Consider the following 25497-nt stretch of genomic DNA (forward strand, 5'->3'; position numbering starts at 1 on the left):
CCTAGTTGTTCCAGGATCTGTCTGGATAGCCCTCGCTGTGGGAACTTTGCCTAGCTAAGTCCTATAAAAAGTTGCCCTGTACTGAGGGCACAAATCCATCAATTCAGAGACATGCTATCCATCCCTTCTTCGCTGTCTCCTCTCCTCCTGAACTTTGCCAGGTGGGTTGGTTTGGGATTGCTAACCCCCTATACCAGCCTTGTGTAGGGACTGGTGACATTGTTCCATGATGACATTAAATAAACACCGTGGGGACAACACTCACTGAAGTAGTTGGTGGTTTTGTCCTTTGATGGCCACACTCTACTGTGGTTAGCTCCATGGTTTGACTGTGGAAAAAAGAGCTGGAAATTAAATTATCGTATTATTTTTTATGGCTGGAGATACTTTGAGAAGGACATCGGTGTTGTTGAAAATAATCTGCAGAGCTTTGCAGACAGATATTCTGTTGCTGACTCTGGGGAAATGGAAATCCACTGCGGGTTTGGGGAGAACTGGGGTCCCTTTGTGCTGGAAGAAGGACCAATAGAAACGATTTGTTTAATCATTTAAAGGAATAGTACTAAATTAAGCCAACCTGGGACTGGGTGGTTTCCCAAACAAACACAGCTTCCTTAAGGGGAGTTAATGCTAATTTAAGTACTTTGTGTTTTCTGTTATTTTATTTTTAATTATTGAATTACATTATTTATTCATTATGTGTGTGTGTGTGTGTGTGTGTGTGTGTGTGTGTGTGTGTTTGGGTATATATGTGACACCACTCATGTGTGGAAGTCAGAGGACAACTTACAAGAGGAATTGCTTCTTTCACTCCATCGTGTGGGTTCCTGGGTTCTAACTCAAGTGGTCAGCCATGGCAACAAGCACCTGACCAGCTGAGCCATCTCACCAGCTTCCATTTCCTAATGTTTTAGGCTATGGCATTTTGGCAGTTATCACTGGTAATTGTTACCTGTATCTTTCTTAAGGTGAGCTGGTCTGAGTTACCCTATAAACAGTCCTGAGGAATTTCTTGATCCTGTAGGATAGACTGGGTATTGTTGGACATAATACATCTATGGGATGCAACAGGGCTCACAATTAAGCAGTCACTCATCTCCTCATTCGGCCAGAAGGTGCTGTCCCTGTCTTGCGAAAGAAGTTCCTGGAGTCACATAATTGCCATTTGGCTCATTTGGCTTCTCCAACTTCTCTTTCCCTTAGGAGAATGGATCTGGTTACTTTTAGGCATCAGACCTTCCTAGTTTTAGACATCAGTAATCTCCCTCTTCTGCATGGAGCAGCTAGCCACATTGACTTGGCCTAGAGAGAGGAAAAGGTGGAGTCTTAGATGCTTGTAGGCTCCCCATCCCTGTGTGCTTTCACCAGAGACAGACAGTAAGCTTCAGGATGTATTTTAGAAGCAGTAAATTAGTAGCATCAGTCTGAGAATAAGCTTGGTTGGGCAGGGAAGGAGAGGATTACTTTTGTCCACAAAAGGAAAAGTCTCCCACAGACGACTTCTCATGTCCCTTTCTTTGCTTTCTCTTTCCCACCCTCATCCCTGACATCCTAATTGTATGTTTGTTGTGGGTAGACCTCAAGGAAGATTTATTTAGCAGTCATATTCCTGCTATCTGTGTTAATACCAACTGCAAAGTAACAGTCAAACACGCCCTCACAGAAAAATATGCACTTACTGTCTCTATTTCAAGAATTTAGATTTAAGAGCTAAGGCACCTAAGGGTTGACTGATTTCTTCTCCTTTCTCCATTCCTTGTTCTTCCTGATTTGTGTATAGCAGGATGGCCTATCTCATAGAACATTTGTTGTATGCCAAGGAATGTTCTAGGTACTCTACACACAGGTTCTTACCTATTCTTCAAAACAACCTCTAACTGGGTATGTTGGCACAGGGTTATAGTCTTAGCCACTCAGGAGGCTGAGGCCGAAAGATTGCAGTTTCAAAGCCCAGGAAGAGTGAGTTCAAAGACAGTCTTGTCAACTTAGTGAATCAGTGTCTCAAAATGAAAAAGTAATATAAAAAGTTGGAGGACATAGCTTGGTGGTAGAGTGCTTGCCTAGCATGTATGAGGTCCAGGATTCAATCTCTGGAGGGAGTTAGAGACAGAGACAGACAGAGACAATAGACAGAAATGGAGGGCCTCAGACCTTTGAAACATGCTTTAAAAGCTGGAAAGATTTAGACTCACAGTAAACTGCCCAAGTCACACATGAAAGAAGTGGACAAAAACTTCTTCATGCCCAGGCTGCTTTGATTCCTAAGTCCATACTGATTGACATGCCATCCTGAAACTTCCTGGGGATCAGATAAATGATACCATTATATTACATTGCTTCCAGAAGGAGACTGAGAGAACATCTCCAGAAGGGGCAATTCCTCTGTGAATGTACAATCTATCCTCTTAGACCCCTTTGCTCATCCCTGTTGCTGTCAGTATTACCCGAGGACTTTGCCATCCTCTCCTCTTTGCCTGCTGTTGTTGATACCTGGTAAATGGCTCACCTCATGTTGCTTCTCCCAGCACCACTACCCAGACTTCCTTAGGAAGTCATTTCTCACATAGCATTTCCTTGGTTTGGAAGGTTCCAGCACAAGCAGCGTCATGCCGCTTCTTACAGGACCATATATAAGCCACAAAATCTCAGTGAATGAAAAATCTGGATTTAGACATTACCCTCTCACTTTCTTGTGCCCTGAGGATAATGCTCAAACCCAGCCCCTGGCTCAGGACATCATCTTCTCTGGTACCCTCTCTTTCTTCTCACTACTCCCCATCTTAACCCAACTTAAGCTTGGCGACGGAGCTTTGATTCCTATTGATGTGTTCCAGCTCTCTGTACACCTTTGTCTAGACAGATTCCCTGCTCAGAAAGGCTGTCCCTGTTCCCAGGAGCCTTTCCTCCTGCCCATTGCAGCAAGCCTCCCCCTCTTCGTAAGGTCACATTTGAATTTGATAGCACATTTTCTGTGTGGACTTACCATATCCTCTGAGCTAAACTTACCTACTCAGTCTTCTTCCTTTTATATTATTTTATTTATTTATTTATTTATTTATTTATTTATTTATTTATTTTTTTCGAGACAGCGTTTCTCTGTGGTTTTGGAGCCTGTCCTGGAACTAGCTCTTGGAGACCAGGCTGGTCTCGAACTCACAGAGATTATATTATTTTATAATAGTTTGATTGTCACACAATCCTTCTTTTTGAATGTATGTCAAACTCCTGTCTTTCATAATTATCTCATCATTATGTCTACATAGCAAGATCATAGGTTTTTATTTTTAGTATTTTAGTGTCTGGTGTTTAATAAGTGCTTGATTAATATTTGTTGATTCCTCAAGTAAATGAGAAGGATGAATCATTGATACTTGCTATGCCTAGGGGATTCTGAGAATTGAGATCTTATTCAAGTATTTCTCTTGACAGGAAATAATTTCCCAGGAATGGGATTTCCACTTCTATGCTAAAAAATACAATTAAATTTGGGGTTTACTAGAAAGGATCCATATTCTGTAATATATCCCACACAACTGTTCCTAACTTTGCTTAGCACCTTCTTTGATGTTTTTGGGAGTAGAAGATGGGGGTTGGGTCAGCATCTGAGTCAGAGGTCAAATGTGAATGAAGGCTGGATAGTATGAATGAGCGGAACCAGCATGGTACTGTAGAGATGATGTCTAATTTTCATGTAACCACCCAACATTGATTTTATTCCTCCCATTCTTCAAGTGAGTTTACTGAAAACCAAGAGCTGAAGGAACAGGCTCAGAGCCTCTGAAGAAGTAAATGGCAGAGCTGGGATTAACCCTGAGATAGTCCAACACCAGAGCCGGGCTCTTTTCTGTAGACGATGTGACTCCTCCTTTGATAGGTGGTCTGGGCCCAGTAAATAGGGAACTCAGACACACTGTTCACAAATGGGTAGGACTAGCAGACAGGAGGGGACTAAAGAAGAATCTCAGGTTGGCAGGGAGATGGACGTGTGATGATATGAACATAGCAGCAATCGACTGTGAAGGAGTGTGTTGCTGAAGCTTGGTTAAGAGATGGTCAGAGAATGCAAGGGTTCACATGTGGCCCCTGGCAGGGAGAACTGGAACACATTACACTGATGAAGAGGAGCAGCACAAAGAGAATATGGGACATAGTAGTTGAGGCTAACGTGAGACTGACCTCCAAGTCTTAGTGCCTGGGTAAATACCATGAAAACTGAGAAAGAATTTGTGGGTAAAATGTAGAGTTTTGTATCGATTCTTCGTCAGCAACGTATTTGGTTTATTTTTGTGTTATCCATTATTTGTCTAAAATTACTAGAGACTCGAGGGGGTTTGCTATATAAATGAACCAATATTGATGCCATTTGTGTTGCTGCAGCAACAGTTCAGGAGAGCTGCGGGGCTGCTGGGTAAACCGTCTGACCTTGTTTCATGGAAATTTCAGGTCAGCTCATGCCTTCTGCAGGGCAGTGTCTGACTTAACAAGCACCTTGCAGAGTTCTCGGTCCTTTGAGGCTTCTCCTTATCTGTGCAAACGTGACTGTGTTTCCTTTCATTGTCAACACAGTTGCATGACAATGCCTCGTGGTAACTGTGTCACTTGTGAACAAAATGTGACTCTCAGAGGAGCTTAAACGTGGACTGTGATTTTCTTGGAAGCAGTTTGATGAGCATCTTTTCTATTTAAGCTTTAATCACTTGGTAGAACAGAATTGACCCTTCCAGAAAATCTTACTTGAAAGCCAGAATTTCTCTATTTATAAGAGAACTGTCTCGACTGTTTTGGCAAAAATGAGGAGCCTTTCTTTCAGCTAAAGAAAAATGAAGAGGGGTTAGCTTCTCACCGGAAAGAAGACGACTTCCTGGCCTTGAGTCCTGCACCTTTCATGAGCAATCGCTCTAAGCCTGAATTGTGAGAAAATAGCTTAGGGAATTTGCCATGGCTTGGGATTTTTTTTTCATTGACACACACTTTACTTATGTGGCTTGGTTTTTAAAAACAATATTTTTATTTGTTATTGTGTGCATATGAATGTGTGTGTGTTTATATGTGTGTATATGTGTGTGTGTGTGGTTTGGGTGCATGACACAGGGGACATGTGAAAGTTAGATGACAGCTGTGTGGAATTGGTTCTCTGCTTTTTTATAGGCTCCAGAGTTTGAACTCAAGTTGCCAGGATTTTGTGGCAAGCACCTTTACTGGATGAACCATCTTCTTTGTCCGTTTCTGTAATTTAAACTGTCTCGTTTCACTCTGATATAAGATACAGAGTAGATATCATTTTTTTTTTTGGTGGGGAGAAATCATTTAGTTTTAATTTTATGTCACTTATCAATGAGTCATAAATTTTTCTCACATCTTCACTGACAATGTTTCATTTCAAGGAGAATTATATGTGTCTCATCTAGCAGAATGCTGTATTTACTGTCTTAGCTGGAATCCCATTTCTGAGTGCATCTTAAAGAGAACTCCAGTGTATGGAAGCGTTTCTAAAGGAAAGTAAGCTAGTGACATGAACCTGGTGGATTTTAGGCCAGCCTAGAATTTGTGTTTGAGTAGAGAAGAAGTAATGTCCATGGTCCATGAAGGCAACATAGGACATGGTAGTGACCAGGTGACCTTACAATAATATATATGTATATATATATGACTTATATATACATGCAGTATACATATTTATAAATATTAATGTACATTATTGTATGCATCAGATTTATCAGCAGGGAGATCATTGAAGTAACTCTATGTTAATAACACTATCTGTACTTTGAGCTAATTGGGACCTTTGAATGCAGATAAAAAGCACTGCACATACAAAGAATGACACTTTCGTGCATTCCTTAGCAGAAATACACTTGCTTGGGGATGATGGGCATTGAAGAGGCTCCTTCTGGAGTTCGTTAGCCATTTGGGCAAGAAACTGCTCTTGCCTGGACTGCTTAGGTATGCTGTATGAACTGTATGCAGGACTCACAGAAAAATGACTGCTAAACTTGCCTAAAGATGAGATGGTCCTTCTAGGGGTTCCTAATTCATGAAAGAGTCTGGCAGACATTCTGCAGGACACAGAAAAGGGTAAACTGCCAATATAGGCAGAACTGTCTTTGAAATTTCCTGCTCATGAAAAAGTCTGCTGAATACTATGGGCCTGTAGGCTACAGATGGATGTCCCAATGTTACAAAAAAAACTTTGGGTGACTGTCCAGGCAACAAGATGTCTCTGTCAATTCTAGAGGTTTCAAAGTTGCTTACAATGCACTTCCAGTTTACTTAGGTAATATTATATCATTCTGGAGTCTTTAATGGAGTTAAAAATAGTTATAGATTTCCTTAGTTATAATAAAAGATGAAGTAGGTATAAATATTATAACTGTAATTCTTGCTTATAACCTGTTTTGTTATATGTAATTTTACTATAGTAATTTTACTATGTTAAAGTTAAAACCTTCCTTTTCAGACAGAGAGGAGAAATAGGGTGGGAAATCCTTCTGTATATGTGTTGCTTCTATTGGTTAATTAATAAAGCCTTTTCAGCCAGTGGCTTAGCAGGCTATAGCAAGGCAGGAATTCCAAACAGATAGAGAAGGAAAGAAGGCAGAGTCAGGGAGAAGCCATGTAGCCGCCACATGAGACAGGTGCACCGGAACCCTGCTGGTAAATCATGATTCTCATGGTGATGCACACATTTATAGAAATGGGTTAATTTAAGATATAAGAGCTAGCCAATAAAAAACTAGTGCTAATAAGCCAAGCAGTGATTTAATTAATACAGTTTCTGTGTGGTTATTTCAGGTCTGGGTGGCTGGGAATGAACGAACAGCCTCTGCCTACATAAAATAGTGGGTGTAAATCTTTAAAGTTACTGTTTTAAAATATTGACTATACATATATTTATATACATACAAACACAGACATAAAAGTTTCTTGAGCATTTTAAAGGGTGCATTTCTGTGGCATTAAATATATTCCCAGTATTGTACAGCTGTCCCTGCTTTTCACCTCCTGATCTCTTTTCATCTTTACCAAATTAAAACTCTCCCCCGCTACCCCTCTCTCTGAATCCTTTCTCTGATCGTCCCTTGCAGCTACCAAAGATTTTCTGTGTGTGTGAATTTGACTACTGCATGTCTACCTAGTAAGTATAGTCATATTATATTTATTTTTCTGTGGCTGGCTTGTTTCACAATGCACAACATCTTCAAGTTTCAATTTCCATTCTTCTTAGGGACATCCTGGTGTATCCACATGTTGCATTTGGTTATCCAGTTATGTCCATTGATGAACACTCATGTAATGTTCCTAGTGTAAGGACCTGCAAAGATGTCTTTGATGGTCTTCTTTGAATTCTGGGTATAGATGCAGAAGTGCAATTACAGGGTAACCATAGTTTTAGTTGTTTCAGGAATGGTTTCCTATAGCAACTGCTCTCTTCCCTTTTTCTTGACGGTGCACAGGGCTTACAGCTTTTCTAGAACTCTCTCAGGATTTGCTTTCTGGTTTATTTTTGGTACTCACCCTCTTAATGAGTGTGAGGCGATAAGCATCTCATTGTGGTTAGGTTCCATTTCCTTAATGCCCAGTGACTATGATCACCCTTCCCTTGCACTTATTGGCCATTTGTGTATTGTCTTTAAAAAATGTTTATTCTACTTTCATTTAAAGCAGAGCTATTGTTCCTGCTGCTTGGCCTCCAATAGTATCTTAATGATATCTTAATGATGATCATTCATAGAGCTCAGGGTAACAATCTAGAGAGATTAGAAAGCTACTTGAAGACTTAATATACATTGGATTATGGCAGATTATGTGTTATCTCCTAACTGTGCTATCTCAAGGATTACCATTTATTATTATTACTTAATTTTTATTTCTCCTAAATCTCTAGTATTGACATACGTCATTTAAATCTTATATGTTGTTCCTTTTCTTCTTCTGCTATTCTTTCAAATGTGAACATGAATTCATTTAAATTTTATCTTTAGGTAATATTTGGATTAATTATTTGAGAATTTCATATATGCAAACAATATATAGACCACATTTGCTATCACCCTTCTTCTAAATCCTTTCATCTCTCATGCTCCCTTTCCTAACTTTGTCTTAAATATATAATTTAATTGTACATATATTTATAATTTATAAATCTATAATGAATTAAATAAATTATAAATACATATATTATTAAATATATATGCCAATCTCACCAAGTCCAATTTATATTAGCCACAGACTCACCCATCAGAGGCCACACCCTTAAAGAAAGCAGATTCTCCCTCCCCTAGAAGCCACCAACTGTCAATAACTCCTTAGCTAGAAGTGAGGTCTTCTGCTTTCTCTCTTGCCCAAGCTGCCGTAGTGACTGGATTGCTCTCCTGTGGGCAACTATGTCTCTCTTCTTGCTTTAACTATGGATGGCACATCCAGTTTATTAGCTATCATGATCTATTATTCATTCTATAATAATGAAAGTCAATCAGATTTTTCTAAAACTTCCCTTTCATCTTTAATTTCTTTGCTTTTGTTGGGCTCTCCTGGTGAAGAAGTTGGGCAGCACTGATGAAAAGGAAAAGCCTCCCTGGGCTTAGAGGCTTTCAAGAGAGCGTGTGAGGCTGGCCGGGGGGTAACTCATGCCAGGACACATGTGCTGAGGTTGTTTTCATTGTAGAGAACGGTCACCAATCTTTTAAATAGTGAAGATTCCATCTTAATGGTTTTTGGGGATAATGTTTCAGAAATGAGTCTCTTTGTAAGAGTAACATAATTTCACTTATTACACTTCTCCATGGGAGAGAGTGTGTGAGTCAAAGACTGGCCAGGAAAGCTGACTTACAGATGTGGGACAGGACTCCAGCTGCCTTGTGGTCTCCTCTCCAGGAAGACCTACTGTGGCAGCGAGGTGTCTATATCCTTGAGTGTTTCTTAGGAGGTGATAATGAGGAGGGATTATAAGGATAATTGTGTTGTCACAATTGGTCACTATGAGTAGGAGTTTTTTTCTCCCAGTTTAAAGACAGATTGGCTTTGGTTTCTCAGAAGTAGACTCCCAGAAGAAGGTCTGTCTGTGAATGGTTTATTTGAGAAGGAATGCAGGAAATGGTTTGTGAGGTGATTAGGTCCAGGACTCCCATTTGAATGTAACCTATACACACCTTCCTTTATTCCTTAAATCATCTCTGCCTTACTTACAATACCCAATACAATATGAACATTAAGCAAATTATTGCTATTGCATTGTCTTGAGAACAATGACGTGAACGTTTTGTGTTTGCTTAGTAGAGCCACCTTTGTGTGCATTTATCATTGGTGCTCTGTTCAATCTGTGCATGTAGCCCTTCAGAACCAGAGCTGCAACTCTCTTGGAAAGATAATGACAGATGAGAAAGCAGAGAGAAGCCAAGGATAGCTGCAGGTAAACCAAGCTTAGGCAACCTGGGGAACTCAGTATTCTTGTAAAATAGAAAATCCAGAGTGAGTATGCCAAGGGTCAACGGCTGGATTATTTATGTACCAAACCCTCTCAGGTATGTGTGGGAGCCCATTCTAGGGGCTTGATTTGCGAATCTCTTGCAAGGCAGAAGTGTAGAATCAGGGCCCAGAAGACCTTCCCAGTGAAGAAATGCAGCTGCTGGCAGTAGGAAGTCTGGCTAGGGTTCCCTGAGTCACCAGCAGCACCAACTGCACATTATCTGCCCACCCCAGAGCCCTTAATCCTCTCTCTTGCTGGGGCCTCAGCATCCCAGGACTATGGAGGCTTTCTGGTACCATCTCAGTTCACATTTAAAATTATAATACATTGAGAATCTCTGGATTCTGTAAGAAATTGTGGCTTTTGTTTATTAGCCAAAACCTCTACCAATTGTTTTCTGTTTAGAATACATATTTCTAGGCACCTGTAAAAAGAAGTCCTCTAGGGATCAAAATCTAATTATATTTATAGGAGAATATCATATAAACCGAAATGCAATAATACTTTTAATAAAGCACACCCCAAATAATATACAGACAGATTATTAAGCTTGCAACCATAATTATGCTCTCAGTAATTTAATTTTTTCCTCACAGCCATTAATCTGATGCAAAAATGACAAGGGAAAACTGGGACAGTCACAGCTGCTCCAGGTATCAGCAAAGGAGATGGAGTCGAGAAGTTTGCTTGACATCAGTTTTCTCCTTCCAAGTTATTCTTTCTCCTTTCTTACGGATGGATAATAACAATCTCTTAACTCTCTATGTCCTATACTGTCTTACTGTATTAGACGTGCACGTTGATCTTATTTCACTTGAAGACACTGGGTCTGTCTCCATTTTCACTGGGAAATATTGGTTTCAGGGTACTCCTCTGCGCTGCCTATGATCAGTCAGTACGTGGCTTTCAGGCGGGTGTCCTATTCAAGTCGGTATTCTTTCTCCTGGGCCATGCATTAAGTGTAGATGTCTCCTCTTTCTTTTAGCTCTCTTTGCAAGGCAAAGGAAAACCATCTGTCTCCTGTTAGAATGACTCGCTTCTGAGTCCTGTTCTTTGTTCTGGAAATTTATGAATTTTGTGCAATTTCTTCATGAGGCAACAGCATCAGTTGGGTGATGTGGGTTAAAAATCACCTGCCTCATCAGTTCTGATACCGAGAATAGAATTAATTTTACCCAAAAGGTAGAGAATGGTACCCTTCTTATGCTCACTGCTCAGTCAATGTTAGCATTAGCTGTTTCTGTCAAGCACATTTCTGAGGTATCCCAGCCACACCCCCTGTGAGAACTGCTTCTTATAACTAGAAGAACAAGGAGGGAGGATAGGGAAGAAAGGATAAAGGGGGAGGAGGTAGAAAGAAGGATGACCAAGCCAAACACACTTTTTCTTGCATCCTGAAGTGCTTTCTGTCCCCCAAGACTGGTGGATGCAGCTCTCTGTTCACTGACCCAGGTGAGACTTGCAGAATGCAAGGTGCTTGGTGTGTCCATTTCTGTGTTCCTTTCTGAAAGAGAGGAGAGGATGAGTTACTCATCAGAACCAAACACTGTCATCAATTTCATTGCAGGGAGAGAGGAGGGGAGGCTATAGATTCTGTGCCATTTGCAGGCATGGGGACTATGTAAATACCTGAAATGTGACAGCCACATCATTGTGAAAAATGCTAGCAATGTCTCTTCTTAGACTAGATTTCACTATCAATAAATAAACTTCTGTGTTACAGGTTTGGGGTCCCAACCTTATCTTAGGCTTAATGGGTGATGGAGTGGAGCAGGAGCCAAGAGATAAGCAAAAGGAAGCAATCCTGAATGAAGCATGGTCTGCTCATCATTGTCCGCTCTGTCTGCATCTGTTTGTGGCCCCAAGAAGTCTTTATGACTGTCATAGTTGGGGAGGATTAATGTAGGTCTCAGGACATGGTCACCCATCATGGGGAGTCCTATTCATGGGAGAGGTGTGTGTGTGTGTCTGTCAGGGGGCAGATCTTTCCTGTAAAGATGTACTGTTTATGGTATCTGAAGTCCCTGAAACTTAGGTCAACTTTATCTCTGTGCCTTCAGCCTTGAAGGGGGATGAGATTAGGTTAGGTGGACACTCCTTCAGCGATGAATATTCCAACCTGAAGAGGTAAGCAAGTAGTCTATAATAAAGGAGGCAGCAGCAAAATGAAGGTAGTGATGCCAAGCTTTCAGTGCATTTTGGTTGTAGCTTAAGTGAGGAGTCAGTGCTTTGTGGAAAAGAAGCTTCCAGGTGTCTGTTCCATGTGTGTTCTTTAAAGTCATGTGTGAATATAAATTGTGCCACATGTTATCATATGAAGCCTCAGAGATGTATGTAGGACAGGCCCCACAACTGTGGTTTCTGGTGAGAGGACACACTTCTGTAGTTCTGTCCTTTGGTCTGAATTTGATTTCCACTTTTGCATGAGAAGCCTCTGCACAGCTTGAATGTGCCAGGACATCTTGTCTTGTCTCTCCTCCAATCTTCGTAGCCCTTTAGCTTATATTTTAGAAAAAGGGGTACTGGTCTCAAGTTGGTGTATTCTTTGAAATCCAGCCTCCATATGTGCAAGGAGAATTTAACCTCCATGTATGAGTGCTGTAGAAAAATCCAATCTCTGTGTGTGGTCTAGAATTCGGCCTTTGTGTGCTCTAGGAGAATCTGGCCTTCGGGTGTAGTGTAGGAGAATCAGCCTCCACGTGTGTGTACTCTAGGAGAATCCAGTCTCCATGTGCTCTCTAGGAGAATATAGCATCCATGTATGCTCTAGGGGAACCCAGCCTCGCTGTGTGTGTTTCTAGGAGAACCCAGCCTCCACGTGTGTGTGCTCTAGGAGAACACAGCCTCCATGTGTATTTACTTTAGGGGAACCCAGCCTCCACGTGTGTGTGCTCTAGGAGAACACAGCCTCCATGTGTATGTACTTTAGGGGAACCCAGCCTCCACGTGTGTGTGCTCTAGGAGAACCCAGCCTCCATGTGTATGTACTTTAGGGGAACCCAGCCTCCCCATGTGTGTTTCTCGGAGAAGCCAGCCTACATGTGTGTGTACTCTAGGGGAACCCAGCCTCCACATGTGTTCTAGGGGAACCCAGCCTCCACATGTGTTATAGGAGAATCCAGCCTCCACCTGTGTGTGCTCTAGGGGAACCCAGCCTCCACGTGTGTGTACTATAGGAGAATTCAGTCTCTGTTGTTCTGCACTGCCTGGGAAGGGACAACTGGCTTCCCATATTCAGCTTCATCCAGTGTGTGTGGGGGGATGTCAGGGCACAACTGAGAAAACAGAGGTGTTCTTGGAGAAATGGGGAGTTTCACAGTCTCTTTAGCCTGTGATGGGCACTGAGCAGCCTCATGTGCATGGCTTAAAGTGAGTCAGAGACTTAAAAATTCATATCTGCTCATGAACATGAATGCAGATTACAGAGAAATCTTTGCTTTCCTGAGCTATTTTCTTTAAAATCAGATTCTATTTAAGAGAACCATAATTTTTATTTTCCACTATGAAACTACACAATATCGCCCTGTATCCCCGTTCATTTTCTTCTTGTTTGCTCCGCCTTGACTTACGTAGTTGTAGAAGTTGGTTTTGCAGGTAGGTTTTCTATCTTTTTTAGTATTTCCTATTTTTGTTATTTTGTCTAATTTGGAAGGTGCCTGGCACTCATGTTTCCATTTAGAAACTAAAATTAGATGTCCTTAATTTTTGTTACTGGGAATTAAACATAGACAAGCACAGCACCACTAATCTGCACCCCATTCTTATCTTCTGCTTTGAAATAGGGTCTCACTATGTTTTCCAGGATGACCTTGAGCTCACTCTTGCCCAGCTACCTTTGAACTTACAATCCCTCTGCATCAGCTTCTCATTGTTTTAGTTACTTTCCAGGCTTCATTTTAAGAGAACTTAGAGTGTTCTCGTAAGAATGATTAGTGGGTTCACAGAGGTTTCCAGTTACTTCTGGCGTCTACACAGACACAGACACTCCTGCCCAGCCTTCCGCATCAACATCCTCAGTGGAGAGGCACGTTTGTTACAGTTGACAAACCTACCATGACATGTCATTAAGTGCATGGCCACAGAAGTTATAGTTAATATTAGTGTTGATTCTCAATAGTGTTGACCATATTGTGGATTAGAAATATGTTCTCCATTATTGTATAAATGTAAAGTATTTCACTGGCCCCCTCCCCAAAGCTTCTGTGGTCTTCAACTTCAATACCAGGATTTGATAACCTGTTTTGGTTAAATTTTAAAGTATGGCAAACTTTATGTAAAATACTTATATGTCAAATCCCTTCAATCCAAACTTGACTACATAGTTCACCTTTAATCCAGAGAGCATGGGCTCAGTGTTGTGATAATATTTGAGCCAGTCATACTCAGTCCCAGTGGGTCCTTGGGGACCTTGGATTGCACTTTCTGACTTTCATGATAACCACATTCGAGGGATTTTAGTCACAGTATTTAGACTCCAGACTTGTGCTCCATCTCATGTGTTCAGCTTATTTGAGATATGTTTATTCTATCATAATACCCACTCTATTTACATCCACTCACTGATGCAATGATTATCACAAACTGATTTTAGGTCAGTTGTTTAGAACCAGAGTGACTTCTTGTGTCCATTTACCCTTAACCCTATATTCCCACCTCAAGCCTTTGCTTTGCTTTCTACCTTCATGAACTTCATAAAAATGGAGACATAGTGTAACATATTGTCTCTTGTGTTGTCAGTAAGTGCATGCTGCCAAGGCTTATGTACAGTTTAGCAGAAGGTGCTTGTTCCTTTCTAATGTTGATAGTGTTCTATCATGTGAGCAGGAATACATTATGCTCTTTAGTTACCCGCCAATGGACATTTAGGTTGTTTCCTGCTTAAGATACTATGACTAATGTATCTATAAATATTTGCTTGCAACTCTTTTCATGGGTATGAGTTTTCAATGGCGGGGGTGGGTAGGTACCCAGGAGTGGAATTGCTGGGCTGTGCAGAAATTACATGCTTGTGATTTTCAGAAAATGCTGAAATATTTTTCAAAATAGTTTCCACATCTTATTTTAACATTTTCTTTATTGTCAAAGGGAAAAAATTTTCCATCACTCAGTCATTCATAACACATGTATAGCTTTTCCACACAGAATGGACAATTGCCTTATAAATCAAAAATATATTAAATGAAACAGTTGCTTCCTTCAAAATACTCTGGTCTGTAGGAGAGTTAGACCAACAACCAGGACACACCACCATGAGAGGACTATGAAGGTAGCCCACTTCTTGCTCTGAAGAGAAATAGGAGGGAACTTGTCCCAGACTTGTAGAAAGAGATTGCACCCATCATGACTCTTGGAAACTCACATAAGAGGGTCAGGGAGAGGGGTTTGGTGTCACCAGGGAGCAGCAGGCATCCTGCCCTGCTTGTATTCTCCAGCTCCATTATGGCGCTCTCCTACTCAGCCTCGCATTACACGTCCACAAGTCCACAAGATGCTGCCTAAGTCCATGGGTCATGTTGAGCTCATTGTCCCGTTTCTCTCAAGAGATGAGGTCTCCATCTCACTATGATATTCTCACACCTGGGACACAGTGAGGTCTTGACTGAATGTATAGAAGCTTTTAGTGAGAGAGAAAAGAGTTTAAGGGAGAGATGAACACAGATGATTGACACTGGAGGAGCGTCACTCCTGTCCTTGATGTTTGAACTTTGCCAGTTTTGACATAAGTAAGACTTTGGTTCTACCTAATGATAAGTTCTGCTGGGGGTGGGGGCAGGGAGTCGGGTGCCTGGGAAAGTGGGTGGGCTAACTTGAAAGGAAGTTTTTTTGTAGTTATAGAACACCCTATGGCTGAAGGCCCAGCTGTGTGCTGTGTGTTGCTGCACTTAAGATTGATAAGTTTGTACAGTGGCTGGAGGACACTTTTAAAGATCATGTTAGAGATCTGGGGAAATTATCAGGTCTCAATACATAACTGTCAAGTGACGTTTTAGAAAGTTAGGAATCCTTAAAGGGAAGGATACCGTTCGAGTCAGTTATTTTAGTTAATGGATCAGGCAGGGGCAGATATGAAAGGGTAGGAGGAGGAGAAAAAGAAAACTGTCATTCCATGAGAAGCTGCCCTTTGTGATTGCCACTTCTGTGGCTTTTTTTTGCAGGTTAAATAAGCAAGGGACATTTTTGACACAGCTGATGTGACTTTGAATACAGCTCAGACGTCTTTAGAATAATGACAAGAGTTGCTGTGTATGAGAAGGAGGGTTTCTACGGAAACTTTATGCAATGGCTCCACTCAGGTTTCTTTGGATCTCTAGTTGAAAGAGCTTCAGCCTTTTCAGTTTTGTGGAAAGGAAACCAGTGAAATAAACCCAGTGAACCAAAGATGTGTAATCTATCTTTCATTCGTTTAATAATCTGTATTGTTTATTGGGAGCATATCACAGTGTGCTTGTGGAGGTCAGAGGGCGATTTTCAGGCATCCATTCTTCCCTTGCACCACATTTTTTGGTCCTGGGGATAGAGTTCAGATTGTTAGTCTTGTTGGTAAGAACCTTTATCGGCTGAACCAGCTCACCAAATCAATATTTCTAAATGCATGCAAACACTAGTAAAAGCAACACTTGTATGTTTTGTTTTTGTGTGGTGATGGTGGTAGTGGTGGTGGTGGCACGTGCACGCACACGCACGTGTGTGTGTATGTGTGTGTGTGTATACATGCCTATGGAAGCTAGAGATCAATGCTGGGCATCCTCCTTAATTGCTCCCCATCTTACTTTTTCTGACAGCGTCTCCCAACAAACCTGGAATTCCCTGACCATGTTAGATATGCTGGTCTTCAAGGCTTTCCTGTCTCTGTTTTCCCAGTTCTTGGGTTATAGGTGTGGATCATTTTTGTCAGCTCTTTTCATGGGTTCTTGGGATTGAACTTGAATCCCTCTGCTTATGTGTCATGATTTTTACCAACTGAAACATTTTCTTGTTTTGTATATGTTTCATTTTCAATTAATTTTTATGTTATTGCCACCTAAATGAGATTATGATATTGCATAGAAGTGTAGGTCATGACATGAATTGGGTGTCTTACTTAGCTCCAGAAGAACATAGTTTTCTTTGTTTTACAATTTTTTTTCAGTTTGTTTTTGGTTGAACAGAAGACAGGGATACTGGAGAAGGTGAAATTGTGGAATTCATTAGGGCTCAGCCATGAAGGGTGTTCTGCTGAGGTACTAAAGCTTCATCTACTGAGCACCTGGGAACCAGGCAGGGTTTTAATTAGAGGAGTGCCATGAAACATGTTCATGATGGACAGAATTGCTATGGGATGTCATTTGGATGCTATATTGGGTTAAAGGAGAGAATTAGAAAGAAGGGAACTGGCTTTGGAGGATTTTTCAGTAATTTAACAAAAAGCTAATGGTGATGGACAGGACATGACATGGTAGGAATAGATGACTGAACCATCTGTTAAAGATGCAACCATAACACAACTTTGTGTTTACCTCTATGAATTTTGGGAACGGTTGTCTTAGTTCATTTTCTATAACAAAATACTGAAGGCTGGGTGGCTCAAAAAGAAGTGATGTTTATTTAGTTCAAATTCTGAAGGCTGCTGCTGGGACCTGCTTAGCTTTTAGTAAGAACCACATATGACTTATATAGTGGAGAAGCAGGAGGCATAGTGATTGTGTGCAAAGGGATCCCAGCATGTGAGGTGCCTTTTTGCAACAACCTATTCTCTCAGCAGGCAAATCAGCCTCCAGAAAATAAGAATTCACTCTCATGAGAAAAACCTTAGATTCCCACTGACCTATTTAACATATTCACTCAATTGTTCATCATGTGTTTGTGGTGTGTGGAGTCCCATATGAGTGCATGGAGACTGAAAGCATCATCTCTGCTGCCCTACTTAGTCATTCTCCACCGTATTCTCTTGAGTCAGGGTCTCTTCCAGAGCCTAGGGCTGGGCTGACTGCCAGATAGCCCCGGGGTACTAGTGTATAGGTATGCATGGCACTATGCCTGGCATTTTATGTGCATATTTGAGATTTGAAATTATGTGGTCATGTTTGCACAGCAAATGTTCTTATCTGTTAAGCCATCTCTCTAACCATGACATACTTAGCATTTACTTAAGTTTTTTTTTAAAAAGATCTGATTTTCTTTAAGAATACCATAAAATTTATTTTGATTATATTTACTTATACTCCTTCCCTATCTCCTCTAAGATTCATCCTCTATTTCACCATCCCCACACACTTCCTGTTCTCTTTTACTTATTCTTAATAATCCAACTTTTTACAGCGCATATACTCAGGGTGAGAGACCATTCTCTGGGGTAGTGGTTAACTGACTAGGGAGCACACCCTTAAAGAAGGCTGACTTTCCTTCCCAGAGAAGTCATCAGTTATAAAAACTTTCCCAGTTAGGAGTGGGGGCTCACAAGGCCATCTCATCTCCATGCTATAATGCTGACTGGCTTGATATTATACTGGTCTTGTGTAGGCAACCACAGCTCTGGGTGCATGAGTAAAGTTGCTCTGTCATGTTTGGAAGACACTTTTGCTGCAATCCATGACCTCTGACTCTTACAGTCTTTCTGTTCATTTTTTATGATGATTTCCCAGTCATCTGTGTATGTGTGCGTCTGTGTGTGTGTGTGTGTGTGTATGATATAGATGTTTCATTTGTGATGCTTATTCACTTACTCTAGCTTGCTCAATTGTAAATTTCTATTACACATAGAAGCTTCTCTGATGAGGTTTGAGGACTGTATTAGTCTATGGGTATAGAGGTTGTCTTAGTTAGGGTGTCTATTACTGTAACAGCATGACCAAAAACAACTTATAAAAGTAGACATTTGATTGGGCTTCCAATTTTAGAATCTATGATGGTGGAGTATAGTGGCAAGAACAGCTGAGCACTCACATCTTGAGTCACAAGCAGAAGGCAGAGGGAGAGAGAGCACCTGGTACAGGGAATGGAGTCTTTTAAAACTGCAAAGCCCACCCCCAGGGACACATCTATTCTAACAAGGCCACAAATTCCAATCCCTCCAAATAGGTCCAGCAGTTGGAAATCAAGCATTCAAAATGGTGAGTCTGTTTGGGCCATTTTCATCCAGGCCACCATAGAGGTATTAATTTAGAGGTAGATTTGACACTGTTCATTTAGCAGACCAATTCACTTAAGTTTTAAAGACTTCAGTCTTTCTCATCATAGACCAAGCCTCAACATGTATTTTTATGATGACAGACAGTATCTACACAGGGATAGTTGGAATGGGAGAGCTAGAAATGTCTCTTTTGTCCACAATTCTCTCTTTCTTTCTTCTTCTCTCTCTCCTTCTCTACCCTCCTTTTCTCTTATGAAGTCTTGATAGTGTCATTCACTGAAGAAGAGAACACAGAAGAGGAGAAGGCATGGAGTAAGATGATCTTGGTTCGGACCATTCTTTAGGAGCTCAGCATTTATCCATGTGAATAAAGATACTGGGCCATTATACATCTAGACAAGGAGCTCTCCAGGGATGAATCTCAATTCAAGTTGTGGATTTTGAATGTGTGTGTGTGTGTCTGTATGTGTGGTGATGATATGTGAATTCATGGAAATGTCACAAGTCAGTCGGCCATAGTGCTGAAATGGAGAGAGTAAAGGTTTATGGATTGAACTCTGAGGTACCCTGATGTCAGAGAGATAGCAGAAGACCTTGTGAAAACTTTAAAAGAGGAGGTAATTAGAAGGAAGGTGAGCAGTAGTGTTGCTAGGAGGCACAGGGGTGGATCGGATTGGGTTAATGTTCACTAGAGTCCAACTTAGGACATATGGAAGAGTTGGATGGGACTTCTCATTGGAAGTATTTAGGTTTCTTAGAATCTGGAACAGTTGGCATTGAAGTGGCAACAAATGCTTGATATAATGATAGTTTTCCTCAAAACTAGTTATGGGGATTTATATGAAAATGTCTTAATATAACAGTGATGTTACATATATATATATATAACATATATGTTATATAGCATGATCAATATAGCCATATTACATAAGATCAACCATTTTGAAGTGAGTACTTGAGTAAAAATCTCGTACATTTACAAAGATGTACACCCATCTCTATCTAGTTTCAAAACATTTCCAAGACAAAACTTCACTTCCTTCAAGTAGTTATGCCCAATTCTTTCCCCAGGGCCTGGAATGTATGTATGTATGTATATATGTGTGTGTGTTTTCTTTATATATTTTTTATTCTGAATATTTCATATACATGTAATCAAATAATGCATGATATTTTGTGACTAAAATCTTTCATTTAGCATAATATTTGCAAGGTTTATCTATTTAGCATATGCCAGTCTTTCATGGAGTTTGTGACTATACATAATATTTATCTGTATGGATTTATCACAGTTTGTTTGTTGATGATCAATTTGTGTTTTAGTCTGTTTCTGGTTGTGAACAGTGTGTACTGTTACCGTACAGATACACCTGAATATCTGTATTTGCTTTGGGTAGGTTTTTAGCAATGGACCTAGGTTTTCCAAAATTACATTTCTGCATATAATTGTAATTGAAAATCACAGGAAACATTGTGTGTTATATAAAATATCAACTCATGTTGTAGGAGGCTTCTTGTTCATTCCTGGCTGCCCAGACTCAAAATAACTACACAGAAACAGTATTGATTAAACCACTGCTTTGCCTATTAGTGCTAGCTTCTTATTGGCTAGCTCTTACATCTTAATTTAACCCATTTCTATTAATCTGTGTATCACCACATGACTGTGGCTTACTGGCAAGGTTCCATCCAGTGTCTGTCTCTATCTGGGCTCCATGGCTTCTCCCTGACTCCTCCTTCTTTCCCCCAGCATTCAGTCTAGTTTTCCCGCCTACCTCTATTCTGCCCTACCAGGCCCAAGACAGATTCTTTATTAACCAATGGTATTCACAGCATGCAGAAGAGAATCCCACATCAAACTCATGTATTATACATTCCTTGAATGTATACTTTATCTGTTTTTTTGTGTTTAAAGATGAGATTGATGAAGCCACTGTGTGGTAACTAAAAAGCCTATAAATAAATGAGTTATATATGTGTGTACTCAGTGTATACGTGTGTGTGTGTATGTATTTTAGAAGGAGAAGTTCTCACTAAAATTGAGTTTTAATTCTTCCAAGGGAGAGCATGCAGGCACATACTTGCATAAACAGAGATATCTAGGAGATAGAGGCTGGGAATGGAGTTGACTAATTTTTTCTGAAAAAAAAATGAGTTTCTCTTTCAATGATATGAAAAAGAGACAGAATAATGAAGTCAACTAAGATCATCCTGGAACAAATTTAACAGCTAGCTGATTTTAAAATTAAGATTGTGTTTTCAAAATCAAAATTTAATTCATCTTTTAATATCTGCCAATTCATTTACATTAGTGTTCCTGAAAGGAGATGTGAGCTCTGTTTATGACAAATGACCCAACTTCTCTGTAGATCATCTTAGCTTTTATTTATACGTTATAGATCAACTGGTTCATAGAGAGGGGGCTCCTTGATTCTATTTCTTGTGAAGCTTTTATTGATTTAAAGGAACACTCATCGTATGCTATCCACAGCATCATTCTTTCTTGGGGACTTTCTTCTACAAGAGTCAACCATGGCAGTAGGATTTTGCAAGATGTGACTCTGAGCAAACACTCCAAACACTTCCTACAGCCTCAGGAAAGAAGTGGTTCTTGCTGAGTGTCTATTAAAGGCTATGTTTATCTGGGCTCTCTCCAGTCCTAACAGACAGCAAGATGTGTATCTGTGAGTTTGCCAACTTCAAGGCCTGGGCTCTGTCTACCGTCTCTAGGCTGCTAATGAGGTTTTGTCTCCTGTGCTTGTGGCTTGCCACAGTTGTCGGGGGAGAATGATGATGAGCATGCCTCTGGGTTCAGCAGGAAGCAGAATATACATGGGTTAACTCTGTGGGTATCATGAGGACAGAAGGAGAGCAGGGGCAGGCCCAGAGCCTGCTGTATACTGATCATCCCTAAGCTGCATTATATCACTTCTCTTTCTGTTGGGGGAAGGGTCGTTTGTTAGTTCCCAACTACCTGGCTAGTTTAGACCCAAAATAATCACACAGAAACTGTGTTAATTAAATTACTCTTTGGCCCATTAACTCTAGCTTCTTATTGGCTGACTCTCACATATTAATTTAACCCATTTCTATTAATCTGTGGCTTACTAGTTACAGTCTCAGCGTCTGTCTCCAGCGGGGCTACATGGCATCTCTCTGAGTCTGCCTCCTTTCTTCCAGCATGCCATTTAGTTTTCCTTGCCTAGCTAAGCTCTGCCCTGCTATAAGTCCAAATCAGTTTCTTTATTCATTAATAGTAATCACAGCATACAGAGGTAAATCCCATATCGCCTCCCCTTTTCTGTTTAGATAAAAATAATGATGTGGGAGGTCCCTCTGACTATTTGTTTATTGGTTAATGAATAAAGAAAACTGTCTTGGCCTATAGCATGGAAGGAGGAGGTGGAGTTAGAGAGACACCATGGAACCCCTGTCAGAGTCAGACATGCCGAAACTTTGCCGGTAAGTCACTACCGCATAGTGATACACAGATTGGTAGAAATCGGTTAAATTAATATGTAAGAGATTAGCCAATAAGAAGCTAGAGCTAATGGGCCAACCAGTGATTTAACTGGTATGGTTTCTGTGTGATTATTTTGGGTCTAAGCTAGCTGGGCAGTCATAAACCAACAAGTGGCCCTTCTCCAACATCTTTCTTTTTCTTCCTTCCTTCCTTTCTTTCTTCTTTTCTTCTTTCCTTTCCTCCCTCTCTCCCTCCCTCCCTCCCTCCCTCCCTCCCTCCCTCCCTCCTTCCTTCCTTCCTTACTTCCTTCCTTCCTTTCTTTTTTAAGAAAGGGTTTCTCTGTGTAGCCCAGGCTGTCCTGGAACTCACTATATAGACCAGGCTGGCCTTGAACTCACAGAGGTTCTCCTGCCTATGGCCCCCAAGAGCTGGGGTTAAAGGCATGAGCCACCACCGCCACTCTGCTCTCATGTCACTCTTAAGAAATGTTTCTGTTTCTAAGAATACTAATATCTTTTAAAAACAGTGTATCTAAGTCCATGGCTAGTTAATGCTGCTTCATGGACATTCTTGTGGTTCTACCTCATTTAACTAATGTCCTCTCTAGTTCATGTTGTCAGTGTGTCAAAGCCTGGCAGCTGAGCGTTTATGACTATGTGTTTGTTTCAGGCAGAAAAAGCTGATGGATTTGTCAACCTGCCAGATTTCACAGTGGAAAGAGCCTCTGAATGCAAGAAAAAACAGTGAGTCTTTTTTCCATCCCCCAAATCCATTTTCAATGTTCACCTAGTAATGGGGTGATTTGGAAGTGGAGGAAGGTACGATTAAAATGTCTGGGAATTTTGAGTGTTGTGAGTTGGCACTGTACAAATATATACTCATAGGAAATGGACATAGAAATATTAACTTCTCATTTTCTGGTATGTCAACCCATGGGGTGGATGGGTGTATTAACTGCCCCATTCCTTGTGCCAAACACACACTAAGGCAAGGAAATCAATGTAAAGGTTTTGACCTTGCAAAGAATAAATAGCAAAGCAGGGGTCACCACACAGAGCTGTAGACCTAACAGCAAGACCAGGTCATCTTAGTTCATGGTATTATTAGTACTGGCCTTGCCATTCCATACTCTGATGTATTTCTGTTGGAATTGTATTATGCTATAGAATAAGAATGAACAGTGATGGGGGTGAAGTAGGTTCTTCTAAGAAGGACAGAGCCTGGAGGGTCTGGGAACAGTCAAGAGCTCCCTAGAGAGCTGCGTGTACACTCTGCTCACATGATCATTTCAAGAGAACACCCTACTGTGACTTACTTTTATGTCATCTTTGTTCTTTCTCTTATTCTTTCTTCAACATCTTTTCCTTTATTATTTGAAAGGAACAATTTTTCATTAATAAGCAATGAATTGCTTTCTTGGGAACCAGTGTTAGCTTTTGTTCTTTGCTATGCTGGTGTAATAGCTGTGTCTTGTTCTGTATTGATGCTTGTGGTTTTTGATTGGTTATTAAAAAATAACTCTGTCCTGTTCTGGTGTGAATGGTAAGTGGAAACATTTTACTTGCTATCACTGATGGACCATAAACTTCCTTTAACTAATATCTAATTTGTTCTTTTTCCTTTACCAATACAGAGCCCCTTATCTATGGTTTCTGAAGAGTTATGTGGTATTGAAGTGACATACCTGATTCTTTTCATATAACTAAAACTACTGTATAGTTGACTGAATTTAAATAATACCATTCTTGAATGAGTTGATCTGAATCCTGTAAAGTGACAACCCAGGGACTCTCAACTTGAATGTATTGTTTCTAAACCTTTAAATAGTTAGCAGGTGAAAAAGGTACACCTTTAGATATTTAAATGGAAGCTAAGGAGTGGCTAAGATGCAGTTCTTTTTTTCTTATTGAAAAAAAAATTTTCCTCCTCCTCCTCGCCTCCCAGTTCCCTCCCCCTCCTCCCGCCCCTCTCCCCCTCCCCCCACTCCTCTTCTCCCTCTCCAGCCCCAAGAGCAGTCAGGGTTCCCTGCCCTGTGGAAAGTCCAAGGTCCTCCCCACTCCATCCAGGTCTAGGAAGGTGAACATCCAAACTGTCTAGGCTCCCACAAAGCCAGAACATGAAGTAGGATCAAAACCCCGTGCCATTGTCCTTGGCCTCTTGTCAGCTCTCATTGTCCGCCGTGTTCAGAGAGTCCAGTTTTATCCCATGCTTTTTCAGTCACAGTCCAGCTGGCCTTGGTGAGCTCCCAAATAGATCAGACCCACTGTCTCAGTGGGTGGGTGCACCCCTCGTGGTCTTCCTTCCTTGCTCATGTTCTCCCTCCTTCTGCTCCTTGTTAGGACCTTGGGAGCTCAGTCTGGTGCTCCAGTGTGGGCCTCTGTCTCTATCTCCATCCATCGCTAGATGAAGGTTCTATGGTGATATGCAAGATATTCATCAGTATGGCTATAGGATAGGGTCATTTCAGGTTCCCTATCCTCAGCTGCCCAAGGAACTAACTGGGGACATTGCCCTGGCACCAGGTAGCCACTCCAGGTTCAAGTCTCTTGCCAACACTTAGGTGGCTCCCTTAACTAAGATATGTGCTTCCCTGCTCACCAAGATGCAGTTCTGATGGGATAAAACGACCCCTGCTAATTGGAATAGGGACCAGATAACAGGTGTTTAACAAAGTTTCTTTAAAAACTCTAACACATGTGCTTTTCTTCTTTCTAGTGCATTTAAGATCAACCACCCAGAGATCAAAACCTTCTATTTTGCAGCAGAGAATTTACAGGAAATGAACATGTAAGTAGAGACGGCTGCATCCAGTCCCTAAGAGAATGAACTTACTTCGGTCAGGCATCAGAGTTTTACGCCAGTGGTCATGTCTCTCATTGTCCTATTTATTTTTGTTGCTTGAGTTTGTTCTGTTAATTCCTCTAGCCATTATAAAAGCAGCTTGCTTTCTTCTCTAGCATGTGCAGTCATCTGTGGACATAAACTTGTCTTAATGACTGTTTTAGGGAGTAGTTGTAAGATTCTCCTGAAGGAGTCACTGAGAGGAGAGAGTAGACAGAAGGAGATGAGACATTATGAGAATTCACACCACAAAAGAAAGACCCATTGCCACTCAGGCTCTGCAGCCTCTAGTGTGTGATGTGTGATTATCACAAAGGCTCATGGATTTATCGCCTGCTTCTCCTTGTATCACCCTGAACATTTACTTCCAGTGCACCTGACTTTAAAATATATCCTAGCTCTGTTTCTGGCTTGCTCTGTTAGGTCAATGCACTCAATTCCCGCTTTGCTCCTGGTTTAGACAAAGATGCACAGTACTTGCTACAATTTGAATGGAGCAATCTGTGAGGTGCTGCCTTGAGGCACCAGAAGACAGGTTATTAACTTAAAAAGACTGTTCTTGATGTCTTTAAGACCATCATATAATAATTTAATGTTTATGGGACATCTATAGTATGC

At 40.9% G+C, this 25497-nt stretch overlaps 1 protein-coding gene across 2 annotated transcripts in view; it reads left to right on the forward strand.

Moving 5' to 3' along the window:
• Ipcef1 (interaction protein for cytohesin exchange factors 1) overlaps positions 1–25497 on the forward strand; it is a 115774-nt gene that overhangs the window by 44339 nt on the left and 45938 nt on the right. For both annotated transcript variants that reach the window (XM_057761641.1, XM_057761642.1), the window contains 2 exons: positions 22708–22781; positions 24754–24825. In XM_057761641.1, the coding sequence (XP_057617624.1) occupies positions 22708–22781; positions 24754–24825 (146 nt within the window). The remainder of the gene's footprint in view (positions 1–22707; positions 22782–24753; positions 24826–25497) is intronic.

Source organism: Chionomys nivalis, chromosome 2 (genome assembly GCF_950005125.1).
Source record: "Chionomys nivalis chromosome 2, mChiNiv1.1, whole genome shotgun sequence".
NCBI classification, from domain to species: domain Eukaryota; kingdom Metazoa; phylum Chordata; class Mammalia; order Rodentia; family Cricetidae; genus Chionomys; species Chionomys nivalis.